We start from the raw sequence: 15,172 nt of genomic DNA, 5'->3' as shown, positions 1-15,172 counted from the left end.
ATGAGTTCTCTGATGTACAATGAGATTCCTCTTTGAGGAGAAGCCTTTTCCACATTCACTGCATACAAAAGGTTTCTCTCCTGTATGAGTTCGCTGATGAACGACTAGACGGCTTTTCACAGTGAAGCCTCTGCCACATTCATTGCAGGCATAAGGTTTCTCTCCAGTATGAATTTGCTGATGTAAAATGAGCTCTGTTTCCATGACAAAACCTTTTCCACATTCGCTGCATATATAGGACTTCTCTCCCATATGAATTTGCTGGTGTACGATGAGATAGCGTTTCATTGTGAAGCCTTTTCCGCACTCATTGCATGTAAAGGGTTTCTCTCCAGTATGAGTTCGCTGATGTACCACAAGATTGCTCTTAAAGGCAAAACCTTTTCCACACTTATTGCATATATAGGGCTTCTCTCCAGTGTGAGTTCGCTGATGTAACATCAGTCCGCTATTCACGATGAAGCCTTTCCCACATTCGCTGCATCTATAAGGTTTCTCACCCGTATGTGTTCGCTGATGCACAACAAGCCGACTCTTCAATGGGAAGCCTTTCCCACATTCACTGCAGATGTAGGGTTTCTCTCCAGTGTGAGTTCGTTGATGTATGATGAGCATGCTCTTCACAGTGAAGCCTTTTCCACATTCATCACATACGTAGGATTTCTCTACTGTATGATTTCTCTGATGTACAATCAGATTACTCTTCCTGGGAAAGCCTTTTCCACATTCATTGCACACATACGGCTTCTCTCCTGTATGAGTTCGCTGATGTTCAATCAGACGACTCTTCATGGTGAAACCTTTCCCACATTCATTGCATATGTAGGGTTTCTCTCCTGTATGGTTTCGTTGGTGTATGATGACATAGTGCTTTGTGGTAAAGCCTTTTCCACATTCACTGCAGATGTAGGGTTTCTCTCCTGTATGAGTTCGCTGGTGTATAGTAAGCATGCTCTTCCCAGTGAAGCCTTTTCCGCATTCACTACATACGTAGCATTTCTCTCCAGTATGATTTCGCTGATGTACAATGAGATTACGCTTCCCTGGGAAGCCTTTTCCACAGTCACTGCATATGTAAGGTTTCTCTCCAGTGTGAGTTCGCTGGTGTTCAATCAGACGGCTCTTCATGGTGAAGACTCTTCCACAATCACCACATATAAAGGATTTCTCTCTCTTGTGAATTCTCTGATGTTCATTGAGCCTGGACTTTCGGGAGAATACTTTTGCACACATACTGCATCCATAAGGTTTCTCTCCTGTATGAACTCTCTGATGGTCAGTGAGCTGAGACTTCTTAACAAAGGCTTTCCCACATTCACCGCATATGTGGGCTTTCTCTACGTTGTGAGTTCCTTGGTGCTTAATGACTTGGGACTTACTACTGATGGGTTTTGCACGTACAGGGCATTGAACTGGAGAATTAAATTCTTCATGCTTACCATGCAGAAATGATTTCCCATCTCCGTTACATTTAGTAGAGTTCTTAATTTCATAGCTTTGGCCCTGGCTGACTAAACTTAAATGTGATTTCAAAGTTTTTATATAGAACTCAAACATATCATGATTTTGCCTGAAAGAGAAATGACTTTTGCTTTGAGGAACAGGATTTCCAAATGCATTATGTTCCTGGTATCGTTCTATACCTTCCAGCATTCTTTGATTTTCCCAGTCACCCTGCAGATGATTACCAACTTTGCCAGTTTCTAGGAAAGAAGAGAACAATGAGCCCTTTTTATTATTGTTTGGAATAAAATTGTTTTAAAAATTCCTTGGTTTTCTTAAAAAATGGCACCTTAGTGGCAACCCTATGATAACAGTATAAAAGAAACACCATGTATAAATGTTCCTTATTTCTTACACATGGTAAAAACACAGTAATATAAACAAACCAAAAGGAAAAAAGCAGTTAATGTACCAATAAGGTTAGGCAGTTGACAATCTATGTAGACTTGGCTGCTCTCTAAATAGGAAATTGCAAAACATGCAGAGGTAGTAAAATACACGCAAGTCTTTTTTTTTTTTTTTTTTTTTGGCCTCACTGTGCGGCTTGCAGGATCTTGGCTCCCTGAGTAGGGATCGAACCCAGGCCCACAGCAGTGAAAGCATGGAGTCTTAACCACTGGACCACCAGGGAACTGCCAAGCAAGTCATTGTTAGCAGCAAATGAGAGGGTATGGAGGAACAGAACTTGAAAAGACACAAGACCACAGAGGTGGAAGAGACAACTGATCCAAAATGATGAGGGTTGCATTTGTTCACTCCAAAACTATTTACTGAATGGCTCCCATGTGCAAGACACTGTGTTGGCATTTGGGATATATAAGATATGCCTTACTTACTTTCACTTCTCATAAATTCCTGTTAGGGAAACCCAAATAAAAAAGAAGGAAAGAAAAAAGTAGGGAGTTGGAGATTGCTAAATGTGGTTTGAAGGAGCAATGGAGATGGTGGCAAGCGGAGGAAATGAGGATATGTTGAATACTTGCATAAAGAAAAGGCAAGGTTGGGGCTTCCCTGGCGGTCCAGTGGTTAAGACTCCAGACTTCCAGCGCTTCCACTGCAGAGGGTGTGGATTCCATCCCTGGTCGGGGAACTAAGATCCTGCATGCCGCACAGCCAGAAAATTTTTTTAAATGTTAAAAAAAGAAAGAAAGAAAAAGCAAGGTTAACTGATGGGGTCAGTGCAGAGAGTGGTCTTTGAAAGTGAGGAACCCAGGATTACTCTGCTAACTGTATGGCCTGAGCCAATGGTTTGGTAAAAGCATCTCCAATTGTGATGAGGAAGAAGATTACTGAAATCCACATGTAGGAAAAAAAAGTGTGCATTGTGGAACCTAAACTTTGAGATGATATTAGATGTGTAGTACAGAAATCAAGAAGCCACGTGGAGGTATAAGTGGAGGAAACAATGTGGAAATAATATGTGCATACTATTCAAGAAAAGAGGACTGGATGTGTTGGGAGGACATGTAGAATGAAAGATGATGACGGTACAGAACCAACGTTTTAGACATTCCAACACTCAGGAGTTTGGGGATTCTTTAAGCCCACTTAGAGGATCCAAATTCTGACTATAGAAGTCAGGGAAATATGCATACTGAGGTGTATAGAATAAACGTATTTGTAACCTGGCAAGTAACTGTAAAGGACTGTAAACTGAGATAATCTCTTGCGTTGTAATCCTGTTCCTAAATTTGCTTCTGTAGACCACCATCAAACTAACTTTCCAAAAACATCAAACATATTAGTGGATAACTCGTATAATCAAAACTCTAACCTTTAGTCTATCTGTGTCACGTTATCCTATGTTCCATTCATAGTGAAACAGGGCAACAATGACTGTTAGGAAATTTTGCAACTGGCCGTGTACCATGTAGTCATCTTCGGAAGCTAATGGAATATGGAAACTGTCGCCTTTTTCAATCACTTTCTGCATTCAGTAGAGAAGTCGTATCCAAATTTTTCCCATGTCAACGTCCCTAATAAACTCTTCACTTGCCACCAGCAGCATCTACTTCAGTAACTCTACATTTGCATCTAGGTTGGCAACAGGTTGTACTAAAGGACCAACTTCCTCCTTTAAGACCAGGTTGTGTCAGCTTTACCTTCAGGTTTTTTTTTTAAAGAACATCTGACTGTTCCTTATTATTGCTATCCTACTGCCACCAGGTGAAAGGTAAGACAGCCTAGAGCTATAAAAATACAAAACCTACCAACCCTCCACTATGCTACCTCAATTACTCACATAGCAAATCCAAACAGTCATCCTGGCAAGAAAAGTGTACATCACCGTGAATATTCCATGGATCCATGTTTCCACTCCACTCCTCCTCCTGAAGAGACCTTCTAACACTGGCTTTCATTTGCCTGACTTCAGGCCACTCTTTTGATAGTCAATCCCAAGGGCTTGCACATTTCTTATTTCATGCCTTCATTCCTAACTCATGGCATCATCTTCCTAATTCAAAATGTAGATACACCTTGTACATATCATGCTGTCATTCCCACTCTGACTGTATTACTATAAGCTCTATTTCCTCTGTTTTTCTAAAGGAATCCCTTTATTGTCCATTTGTACAGTTATCTTCAGTGAAGACTGAACCTCACCCTAAGAGAGGTCTGGCCCTTGCCCTTGGCTACTGGGAGGTGATCTCTAGGCCCCTGGAATGTCCTGCCTGATAGGAGTGTCTTTGTTTGCCTGGTGGCTTTGGCCACCAGACAGTCTAACAATGTGATTTATGACATGGGCTTTGGGCCACACCATATCAGTTACAACCTTTGGAGGAAACGGAGACTATAGGTATTAGCCTGACCTCTGGAGGGGTGAAAGACATATTTCCATGTGGGAAATATGTGATTGAATCCCAATGAAAACTCTGGATACCAAAGGCTGAGCCTTTGGTTGGTAATACTCTGTGTATTATCACACATCATGGCTGGGAGGACATAATGCCGACCATGAGTCTGGAAGCACCACATTTGGACCCTTCCAAGAGTCCATATGACCCAAGAATTCCACTCCTAGATATATACCAAAGAAAAATGAAAACATACATTCACAAAAAAGTTGTACATGAGTGTTCATAGCAGCATAATTCAAAAAAGCCAAAAAGTGGATACCACCCAAATGTCCATCAATAGATAAATGAGTAAATAAAATGTGGTATATCCATACAATGGAATATTATTTGGCAATAAAAAGGAATGAATTACAGATACATGTTAGAACTTCTATGGAAGAATTTCAAAAACATTATGATAAATGAAAGAAGTCTTTCACAATAGACCACATAGTTTATGATTCTATTTATATTAAATATCCAGAACAGGCAAATCTACAGAGATAGAAAGTAGATTAGTGCTCGCCTAGGGCTGAGGGCTTAGGAGGAAACTTTTATAAAGTGATGAAAATCTTCCAAAGTTGCTGTTGGTGATGGTTACATAACTCTCTTAATATACTACAAAACAGTGAATTGTATGCTTTAAGTTGGCAAATTGTAGCATATGTGAATTATCTCAGTAAAGCTGTTAAAAAAAAACAAGAGTATAATGGGAAAAACAAATGATTTAGGGAAATGAATACAATGCTAACACCTATGATGAGCCAAAGGAAAATCAGAAATAGCAAATGTATGAAGGAAGTAAACTGAAGGAGACATAAGCTGCGACTTAGGCAGAACTGATGTAGATGTAAAACAGTCTTTTCTAGTTAAAACAGTCAACAGCAGAGACCTCTAAGATGAGAACACCATAGGCAGAGAATAACATTCAAGATAATACCAGCATGGACAGGGTAAGATGTGCAATATTAAAAGAGAATTTAACATTAAAATAGGATGGTGGAAAGGGTTTTTTTGTGGAGAGAAGATGATTCCTATTCCTCATGCAGGAACTCAGAAATCTTAGGCCAATAAAAGATCTAGAACATCTAGAACTCAAAGTATAGACAATATAGACAATAGTAAGGGAGATAGCAATTTGGAGTCTCAGCCAGAAAACAGAGCTTAATTCATGAGACTGAAGGAAAATTTTGAGAAAATGGAAAGCAATACCTTTGAAGAACCTCAGAATGGTGGTGGGGGGCAGTGCAGTGGAGAAACTAAGGAGCCGGCTTGATGCACAGTCATAGACTAGGTTACTGTGAGGGTGCAAAATACAAGGTGCAGTTGGATGTCAGGAAGGGAAGTCTGTCTTTCTCAGTGGGGCAGGAGAGTGCGGTAGTCAGAAAACAGTGATGAATTCAAAGATCTCTCCTTGGAGGGAGGCCTGGAATTTCATAGCCAGGGAGGTGGAAGGGATTTGTGACAGGGTTCAAAGGAGAGGGTTACAGAATCCAAGGAAGAAGAAAACGAGGCAAACAAACAAAAATCAAGATGTAAAATAAAATCAGCAAGGAACAGATCTCAGAAGAGAAAAAAGGGGTATATTTACCTCTCAAGACCTGAAAGTTCTTTTATGGGGAAAGAGGTACACGGAGGCACGGTATCCTCAGACGCCCTCCCAGCCTTCTCGCACTGACTGACTATGATGTCTGCAGTTACCCAGCTGGTCCTCACTCACCTGGACAGGTTTGACTGTGGATTTCATCTTCTATTGTCCACGGTTCTTCCCCTCGTTCCAACTTGGACAGTGCATCTGGTTTGCTGACCCGATACCCTGTTCATGGGAAACGATAGAAGACTGAGACCCAGTGAATTGGGCTGGGGTCTGTGGGGACAGGAGAATGTTACATTTGAGGGACCGGTTTTCACATCTGTCAAGCGGAGGCTTTTCACTCAGGAGAGACTCATGGGATATTGTGATATAATAATATATATTTGGTCTCCCCGCCCAGTGTTTGGCACAGAGCTTCTAAAGCCCTTGTGGAGACTTCCCTGGTGGTCCAGTGGTTAAGACTCTGTGCTTCCACTGCAGGGGGCGTGGGTTTGATCCCTGGTCAGGGAACTAAGATGGCGCGTGGCACAGACAAAAAATAAAAATAGGGACTTCCCTGGTGGCACAGTGGTTAAGAATCCACCTGCCAATGCAGGGGACACGGGTTTGAGCCCTGGTCCTGGAAGATCCCACATGCTGTGGAGCAACTAAGCCCACATGCCACAACTACTGAGCCTGCGCTCTAGAGCCCACGAGCCACAACCACTGAGCCCGCAAGCCACAACTACTGAAGCCCATGTGCCCTAGAGCCCACGTGCAGCAACTACTAAGCCCGCGTGCCTAGAGCCCATGCTCCAAAACAAGAGAAGCCACCGCAATGAGAAGCCCACGCACCACAACGAAGAGTAGCCCCCGCTTGCTGCAACTAGAGAAAAGCCCGCATGCAGCAACAAATACCCAACGCAAACAAAAATAAATAAAATTTTAAAATAAATAAATAAATAAATAATAAAAATAAAATAAAGCCCTTGTAATTTCCTATGTGACGGGCTGGCAGGAACCTCTTCTGTTACAGCATTTGGTTTAAGTTCCAGTTCCTGACACAAGAACTTCTAGCACCCTTGGTGTCCAGAGTGATGGGTGTCTTCTGTGTGCTAATGAGATGACTGGTGGCTGGGGGTCCCTAGAGAGCTTCAGGGTGGAGGCTGGCTGCCAGAAAGACCAAGCCATGAGTAGAAGGTTGGAAATTTCAGCTCTAACTCCCTAACCCATCCATGGGGAGGGAAGGGGCTGGAGATTGAGTTAATCACCCATGGCAAATGACTTAAGAAATCACGCTTACACAATGAAATCGCCACAAAAACTCCTAAAAAACCAGGTTGGGGGAGCTTCCGGGTTGGTGATCACATCAAGGTGACACACTTGGAGCGGGCATGGAAGGCCCACACTCCTTCCCCCATACCTCACCCTTGGCATCTCTTCCATTTGGCTATTATCCTTTATAATAAACTGGTAATGGTAAGTAAAGTGCTTTCCTGAGTTCTGTGAGCCATTCTAGCAAATTACCAAACCTGAGGGATGGGGAGTGGGAATGCCCAATTTAAGGTCAAGTCGGACAGAAGTGTGGGCACCCTGGGTACCCAATACATTTGACTAGCGTCTGAAGTGAGGGCAGTCCTGCGGGACTGAGTCCGTAAGCCTGTGGGATCTGATGCTGACTCTGGGTGGTTAGTGTCAGAAAAGGATTGAGTTTCAGGACACCCAGTCCATACCTGGAGAGTAGGAGAATTGGTTTTGGGGATAGAAAAAACCCCACACATTTGGTGTCAGCTGTGTTGGTAGTAAAAACAACTCATGGCACATTGTATACACCCTTTTATCAGGAGCCAGAGGAGGCACTGAGAATCTGCCATTAGGGCACTGCAGTGACTTCGAAGTATAAGCAGCTGAGGAAGGAAAGGCCACTGACTGGAGACCCTCTGAGGGACCCAGGGGAGCCGTCCTCACCCACGGACAGCAGGTTGCTATAGTTCTCCAGCATCACGTCCCGGTACAGGTCCTTCTGAAGAGGGGCCAGGAGCTGCCACTCCTCCCACGTGAAGTCCACGGCCACATCCTTGAATGACAGGGTTTCCTGTAATAACAGAGTCCTGTTTAATGCGAGTGTTTCTCTTTGACTGACTCATAAGGAATATAAAGGAAGCTGTCCTGCTCATATTACTATGATTTTGACACCAATTCCGATGTGTACGTCTTTTTAAACACATCACCAGGCAATTCTCTGACACCAGCTGTGTGTCCTACAATTCAATTCTGACATGATCGACCTGAAGAGAGCATCACATGCCACAGGGTAAGAGCCCAGTCCCATGAGACCCCACCTCCACCCCACTCCAGATGCCAAATGCAAGTCCAGGTTGTCACCTGTGCTCCTGACTAACCAGCTATAGATTGGAGGTTCCAGTGACCCCCTCCTTGGGTTTGATTAATTTGCTGGAGCAGCCCAGAGAGCTTGGGAAAACAGTTTACTTACTGTTCACCAGTTTATTACAAAAGCATATGATAAAGGATACAGATTTCATCCAGACGCAAGAGCTGCACAAGGCAAGCTATGTGGAAAGGAGCTTGGAGCTTCCGTGCCCTCTCCTGGTGCCCCTCCAGCACCTCCATGTGTTCACCAACCCAGAAGCTCTCTAAACCCCATACCTTTGGGATTTTTATGGAGGCTTCATCACGTAGGCGTGATTGATCATTAACTCTATTTCTAGCCCCTCCCTCTTCTGTGGATAATGGGGAATGGGATAGAAGGTTCCAAGCTTCTGATCATGGCTTGGTCTTTCTGGTGACCAGGTCCCATCCAGGAGCCCTTCAAGTGTTGCCTCATTAGAGAGAAAGGCACTCCTATCACCCAGGAAATTCCAAGGGATTTTGGAACTCTGTATCAGAAACCAGGATCAAAGACCAAATTTTACAACAAAATATGTTCTTAGTACTCTTTTTAAAAAAATTTTATTGAAATATAGTTGATTTACAATGTCATGTTAATTTCTGCTGTACAGCAAAGTGATTCAGTTATATATATATTCTTTTGCATATTCTCTTCCATTATGGTTTATCACAGGATACTGAATATAGTTCCCTGTGCTACACAGTAGGACCTTGTTGTTTATCCATTCTAAATAGAATAGTTTGCATCTGCTAATCCCACACTCCTACTCCATCCCTCCATCACCCCCAGTTCCCCTTGGAAACCATAAGTCTGTTCTCTATGTCTGTGATTCTGTTTCTGTTTTGTAGAGAAGTTCACTTGTGTCATATTTTAGATTCCACATATAAGTGATGTCATATGGGAGCTCGTAGTACTCTTTTATTTTTTTTTCGTAGTACTCTTATTATTTAGGAAATTACAAGGATTTTAGAGGCTCTGTGCTAGGAATTGGGGTCAAAGACCAGAAGATTCTCAGAGCACCCCTATTTATAAGGGTTTTAGGAGCTCTATGTCAGGAACTAGGGGCAGAGACCAATGTGTATATTTCTTATTATTTCACAAAAGGCTAACATCATATTAGATACACTGAAAATATAACGAGTGAACTGGAATATGCATTTAAAAAAATAACTAAAGATGAAGCAGACACAGAAAGAGATAGAAAATATAAAGAAGAGTTTACTAAATATGGAGAATACAGTGAGGTCTAACATAGGCCTCTACGTAGTTTTTGAAAGAGATTATAGAGAAACAGAGAAGCGATATGAAGATCTCAGGAATTAAGAAAATTTTAGAACTGATTAAACATCCTGTAACTCAGACTCAGCCAGCCAGCAAAGCCAAGCAGGAAATCTGCTTCTAGATGAGTGAGACTGAAACTATAGAACATCACTTGCAAAAGTCAGATTCGGAAACCAACCAGAAAGAAAAGACTCGGGCTTCCCTGGTGGCGCAGTGGTTAAGAATCTGCCTGCCAATGCAGGGGACACGGGTTCAAACCCTGGTCCAGGAAGATCCCACATGCCACGGAGCAACTAAGCCCATGCGCCACAACTACTGAGCCCATGCTCTAGAGCCCGCGAGCCACAACTACTGAGCCCACGTGCCACAACTACTGAAGCCTGCACGCCTAGAGCCCGTGCTCCGCAACAAGAGAAGCCACTGCAATGAGAGGCCTGTGCACCGCAACGAAGAGTAGCCCCCACTCGCCACAACTAGAGAAAGCCCACGCACAGCAACGAAGACCCGATGCAGCCTAAAATAAATTAAAAAAAAAAAAAAAGAAGTGATGAGGAAAGTATTAAAAAAAGAAAGAAAAAAGAAAAGACTCATTACCATCAAAAGAAAGACAAAGTTGATGAAATGAAAACAACAGAAGCCAGAAAAATGTTGTGATGAATATATATTTGGTCTTTGCCCCTGGTTCCTGGAACACAGTTCCAAAAAACCGTGGGCTCTCTAGGGTGATAAGAGTATCTTTTGTGTGCTCATGAGATGACCGGTGCCTGGTCCCCAGAAAGACCCCCAACCTCCAGGGAGGGAACTGGCATTGGGGGTTGAGTTCAGTCCCCAATAGCCAGTGATTTAATCAATTTGTGCCTACATCAGAAAACCACCATAAAAACCCCTAAAACATCAGGTTCAGAGAGCTTCCGGGTTGGTGAACACATAGAGGTGCTGGCGGGCTGGTGCCCCCAGGGAGGAACTTCCGCGCCCCTTCCCCCATGCCTCGCACTATGCATCTCTTCCATCTGGCTATTCCTGAGTTGTAGCCTTTAGAATAAACCAGTGAATGTACGTAAAGGGCCTTCCTGAGTTCTGTGAGTCATTCTAGTGAATTACCAAACGTGAGCAGGGGGTTGTGGGTACCCCCGGATTTAGAGCTGGTCATCAGAAGCTTAGGTAACAGCCTGGGACTCTTGACAGGCACCTAAAGCGGGGGCAGTCTTGTGGGACTGAGCTCTTACCTTGTGGGATCTGACGCTAACTCCAGGTAGTTAGTGGCAGGATTGAGTTGAATCGTAGGACACCCAGTTGGTGTCTGGACAGTCATAGAATTAGGAGGTGTGAGGAAAATACCCACACATTTGGTGTTAGAAGTGCTCTGGATAACAACAGTTCAGCAGTGTGAAAAGTCTTCAATATCCTGATCCTGTGGCCATGCAGCCTAGGCCCAAATGCCACCAGGGAATGAAATGAGACCTGCTTGTCAACCGAGCTGGCAGATGAGGGGAAATCTGATGGGGTAATCTATCCCTGTGTTCTTGCAAAGATTACATCATAGAGAAGAGAGTTACCTGGTTGAGCAAATTCTTTTCTTTTTCTTTTTTAAAAGAGGCGGCAAATTCTTAACACTGCTGATCTTACCACCTTCTGAATTTTTTCACGTGAGATGTAGATCCATTTGGAAAAATGAAAACTTAGGTTCCTACCTAATTTCACACTCAAAAATAGTTTTTCTCCTGTTTAGAGTCCTAGCCATAAAACAAAAGAATTTGTGAAAGGAATAGAGACAAGTATGAATTATGTTCATGTCACAAACCAAAAACCATAAAAGAAAATAAGTAGCAAGCTTTATAAGAGGAAAAATTAAAATGTCTGCATTGAAAAAGTTATCGTGGATAAAGCTGAAAGAAAAGTGACAAGCTGGGAAAATATTTTTTATAAACAAAAGAAAGAATCAATATGTAGTAGATAGGCATGACTCCTATTAATCAGTAAGAAAAAAAATCATTTTGTTAATGTAAAAATGATAAGGACAGGCATATCACAAGAGAAAAAGAATCCAACTGGCCAATAAATATACAGGATGGATTTCAACCTCACCTATGATGAGGTAAATGCAAAATAAGGTAAAAGAATAAACATTGGACCATTCAGATTGAGGAAATTATACAATTTGATAATGTCCTATTATTAAGTACTGGCAAAGATTTAAGGCATGGATGATCTCACACATCACTTACTATGTAGCAGGCATGAAATGGAGCAGGACCCAATGGGGCCTCCCCAGGACAGATAGACACACACACACACACCACACACCACCATGTCCTCAGCCTGCCTTTTGTCTGCAGAAAAACTTTAAAGAATAAATTTAATCAGAGAAGTGAGAAAATGCAGACACAAAGGAAACAGTCCAACAAGACCAAATAATAATAGTTTAGTCATTAAACAAAGTCAAGGACCTTTAGTTCCTCTTCCAGGGGTATAGATAATATTCTGAGCCATATCCTTTGAGCTGTTTTGTAGATACTGAAACCCTCACCAGTTGGAAGAAGTTAACTACATGATGACCAGACTGTAGCCATGACATAAGCTGCCAAAATTCCAAAAACTGGCTTCAAGGAAATGGGAACAAACCAACCGTGGAACTAAAGATTAACTGTACTGAATACAATCAAGATGACGCTGATCAGACCATGGCATGACCGATTTCAAGATGACTGTCAGACTGACTATGCTGTTTCTGCATGTAGCCCCTTCCCTCTGCCTATACAGCCCTGAAACTCCCCTTTAAAAGCTCTGGCCCACTGACTGGCAGTGGGGAGTTGGCCTCTGGACATGAGTCCACCCTCTTCCCCCAGTTGCCAGCCTCTGGAATAAAACAAACTTTCCTTTCCACCAACCTTGCCTCTCGAGTTATTGGCTTTCAAGCAGCGAGCAGCCAGACCCGACTTTTGGTAAGAGACACTCATCTAAATGCTTTACATAGTTTGACTCATTTCTTTGAGTACAATTATAGATGAATGGAATTTTATACAGCTAATATTCACAAAACAATTGCAGTCATTATTCTATTAGATGCTTAAATTATACTATCTTAGGCCAAAGGGATGTTCTTTAGAGTATAATTCCACTGATGCACAAAACATAACAGACGTATTTATGTACACAGATATGTACATGAACCCACATGCATTTATAAATAGGCACACATCTACAGGTGCACACACAGAGTCAGTAACAGTTACACATTATGTTCCAACACTAGTCATTTACTAGGAATCATATAAACACTATGTTCTTGATCCTACTTTGCCATGGCGTTGGAGTTTATCTTCAAAGTTTATTTCTCTCTAGATACCAAACTGATTTTTTTTTTTTTTTTTTTTTTTTACAGGCCTCTACAAATCCATTAAGGAATAAAGGAGAGAATAAAACAAGACATGAGTCACCTGGGCCTGGATCATTTTCTTCTGTTCTCTGAAAATAGCTGGCAACGCAGAGGCTCTGTCTTTGTCTCTTCTGGATATACCGAAATTTCTAGTTAGATATAACAGTCGCCAAAGTATCCCCAGAAATAACAATATCTAGGTCCTGGAAACTCCTCTTTCTTCATTCATATCTTGTCTCTTGTTAGCACCTGTGGGTTGAAAAGCAAAATTACTTCTGGAATTATATTCCTTCTTCCTGTGCACTCACCTTAACACGTGGTCCCCAGTATTTCTGTCTCTTCATTTGATTCCCCAGAGAATTTCACACCTTGGGCCAATGAAACCTAACTCCCTGAATATACGGAAGTAGCATGAATTTGAAAGGGAAAGTGGCAAAGGAGAATCAGCGCAGTACTATATTTCAGTAGCAGGTAATTTTCAGACAAGTATAGAAATGAGGTCATCTGGGCAGTGAGAAACTGTAAATTCTTCCTTTAAACTTTGATGTCCTCAAGCCTCTTTAAAACTCTTCATATCCCCTGTTTACATACACATTTTAATATGAGGGACAATGAACACATCAAAAAAAGAAGAGAGAGAAAAGGAATATGAGCCATAAATACAAATTTTAAAAACAACTCAAAAATATAAATACTGGGAAAGGAGCAGCCTTTAAATATTCACATATAGAACCTGAAATGAAATATGCAGTCAACCTGCAGGAGGAATGATAAAAACAAAACTTAAATTAAAAGATTACTAAATTGAGGGCTTCCCTGGTGGCGCAGTGGTTGAGAATCTGCCTGCCAATGCAGGGGACACGGGTTCGAGCCCTGGTCTGGGAAGATTCCACATGCCGCAGAGCAGCTGGGCCCGTGAGCCACAACTACTGAGCCTGCGCGTCTGGAGCCTGTGCTCCGCAACAAGAGAGGCCGCGACAGTGAGAGGCCCGCGCACCGCGATGAAGAGTGGCCCACACTTGCCACAACTAGAGAAAGCCCTCGCACAGAAACAAAGACCCAACACAGCCATAAACAAATAAATAAATAAATAAAAATTAAAAAAAAAATTACTAAATTGAAATATGCTGAATTTTTCTTCCCCCAAACTTTCATTTCTATGGGTTCAAAAGGAAGGGGTGCTGTAGGGAGCCAAAAGGGATTAGAAAATTTGTGGTGGTGCAGGGACTTGGACCTGAAGCTTTCAGGGAATGTTAACTAACGTTCACCAAGTCTGTCCCAGCAGCCAAAGTCTGGGCTCAACACACGCACCTACCAGGGCTCCTGAGCCTCCGAGCCTTCTGCTGTCACACATCCCTGCACGAAAGACGGTGACCATTACCCCACCGGATTAATACCAAACCAGGTCAGATACACGTACACTGACCTCCCTTAACGGTTCCTCGACCTTTGAGCTCCAAATTACCCGAGAACCCGAACAAGTCTCCGCATTCATTGACGAACCCCACGCCACCAGTTGTCAATCACCCCCGGAGACCTTAAACCCTGACCTCAGGACTCTCGGTAGTTGATCTGTTCAGACCTTTAATCGCTGACCACCAGGGCCCCCCATGATTGACCCCAAAGACACCCCGATCATAGACATTGTACTGACTCCTCCACGCTCCCTTCAAAAACAAAACCAAACCACCATCCGCCCTCGCGCTACCTTCCCAGACTCAAAGGAGCCACAGCCCACCTAAAGGCCGACAGACCGCCCCCATCCCCGCCTTTTCTACAGCCAGACCCACACACCCACCTGGTTCTCTCCTGAACCTACAGCGACCTCTTCAGGGCCTCACTTTAGCCCCCAAACTTCTTTTACTTCTGGGCCCCTCGCCCAGCCCCCTCTCCCGAGACCAACCGACAAGGGTCAGCTGCGTTTGTACCGCGTTTCTATGGGGAACGGATTGGCGATTTCCGGCTTTTCCTTATGAGGTAATACGTCCGCGCCGCCACCACCGCCTCGGCGCGCTGGCGTCGCCATCTTTGCGCACATGACGTACAGAAGGCGTGGGGGCCGCTGAGAGACCGCGGCTGAAAACTCTATTTCCTGGTACCTCAGCCCCTTGAAGGAAAATGGGGAGATTTTAAGAGGCTCGAGCTCATACAAAGCAAACATGACGTGGGGGTAAATTCGTTTGAATGGACAG

General features: G+C 43.1%; 1 protein-coding gene across 1 annotated transcript; it reads right to left on the bottom strand.

Moving 5' to 3' along the window:
* On the bottom strand, positions 1 to 14,914 carry ZNF432 (zinc finger protein 432). The gene is given in 6 exon segments (XM_061173800.1): positions 1 to 114; positions 117 to 1,703; positions 6,061 to 6,156; positions 7,882 to 8,008; positions 13,042 to 13,229; positions 14,779 to 14,914. Coding segments are annotated over 5 exon segments (1,884 nt in total). The 5' UTR covers positions 13,057 to 13,229; positions 14,779 to 14,914; the 3' UTR covers positions 1 to 55.
* Between the last annotated feature and the right edge of the window lie 258 nt (positions 14,915 to 15,172).

The sequence above is a fragment of the Eubalaena glacialis genome, chromosome 18 (genome assembly GCF_028564815.1).
Source record: "Eubalaena glacialis isolate mEubGla1 chromosome 18, mEubGla1.1.hap2.+ XY, whole genome shotgun sequence".
NCBI lineage: Eukaryota > Metazoa > Chordata > Mammalia > Artiodactyla > Balaenidae > Eubalaena > Eubalaena glacialis.
This window is presented reverse-complemented; position numbering and strand designations above follow the sequence as displayed.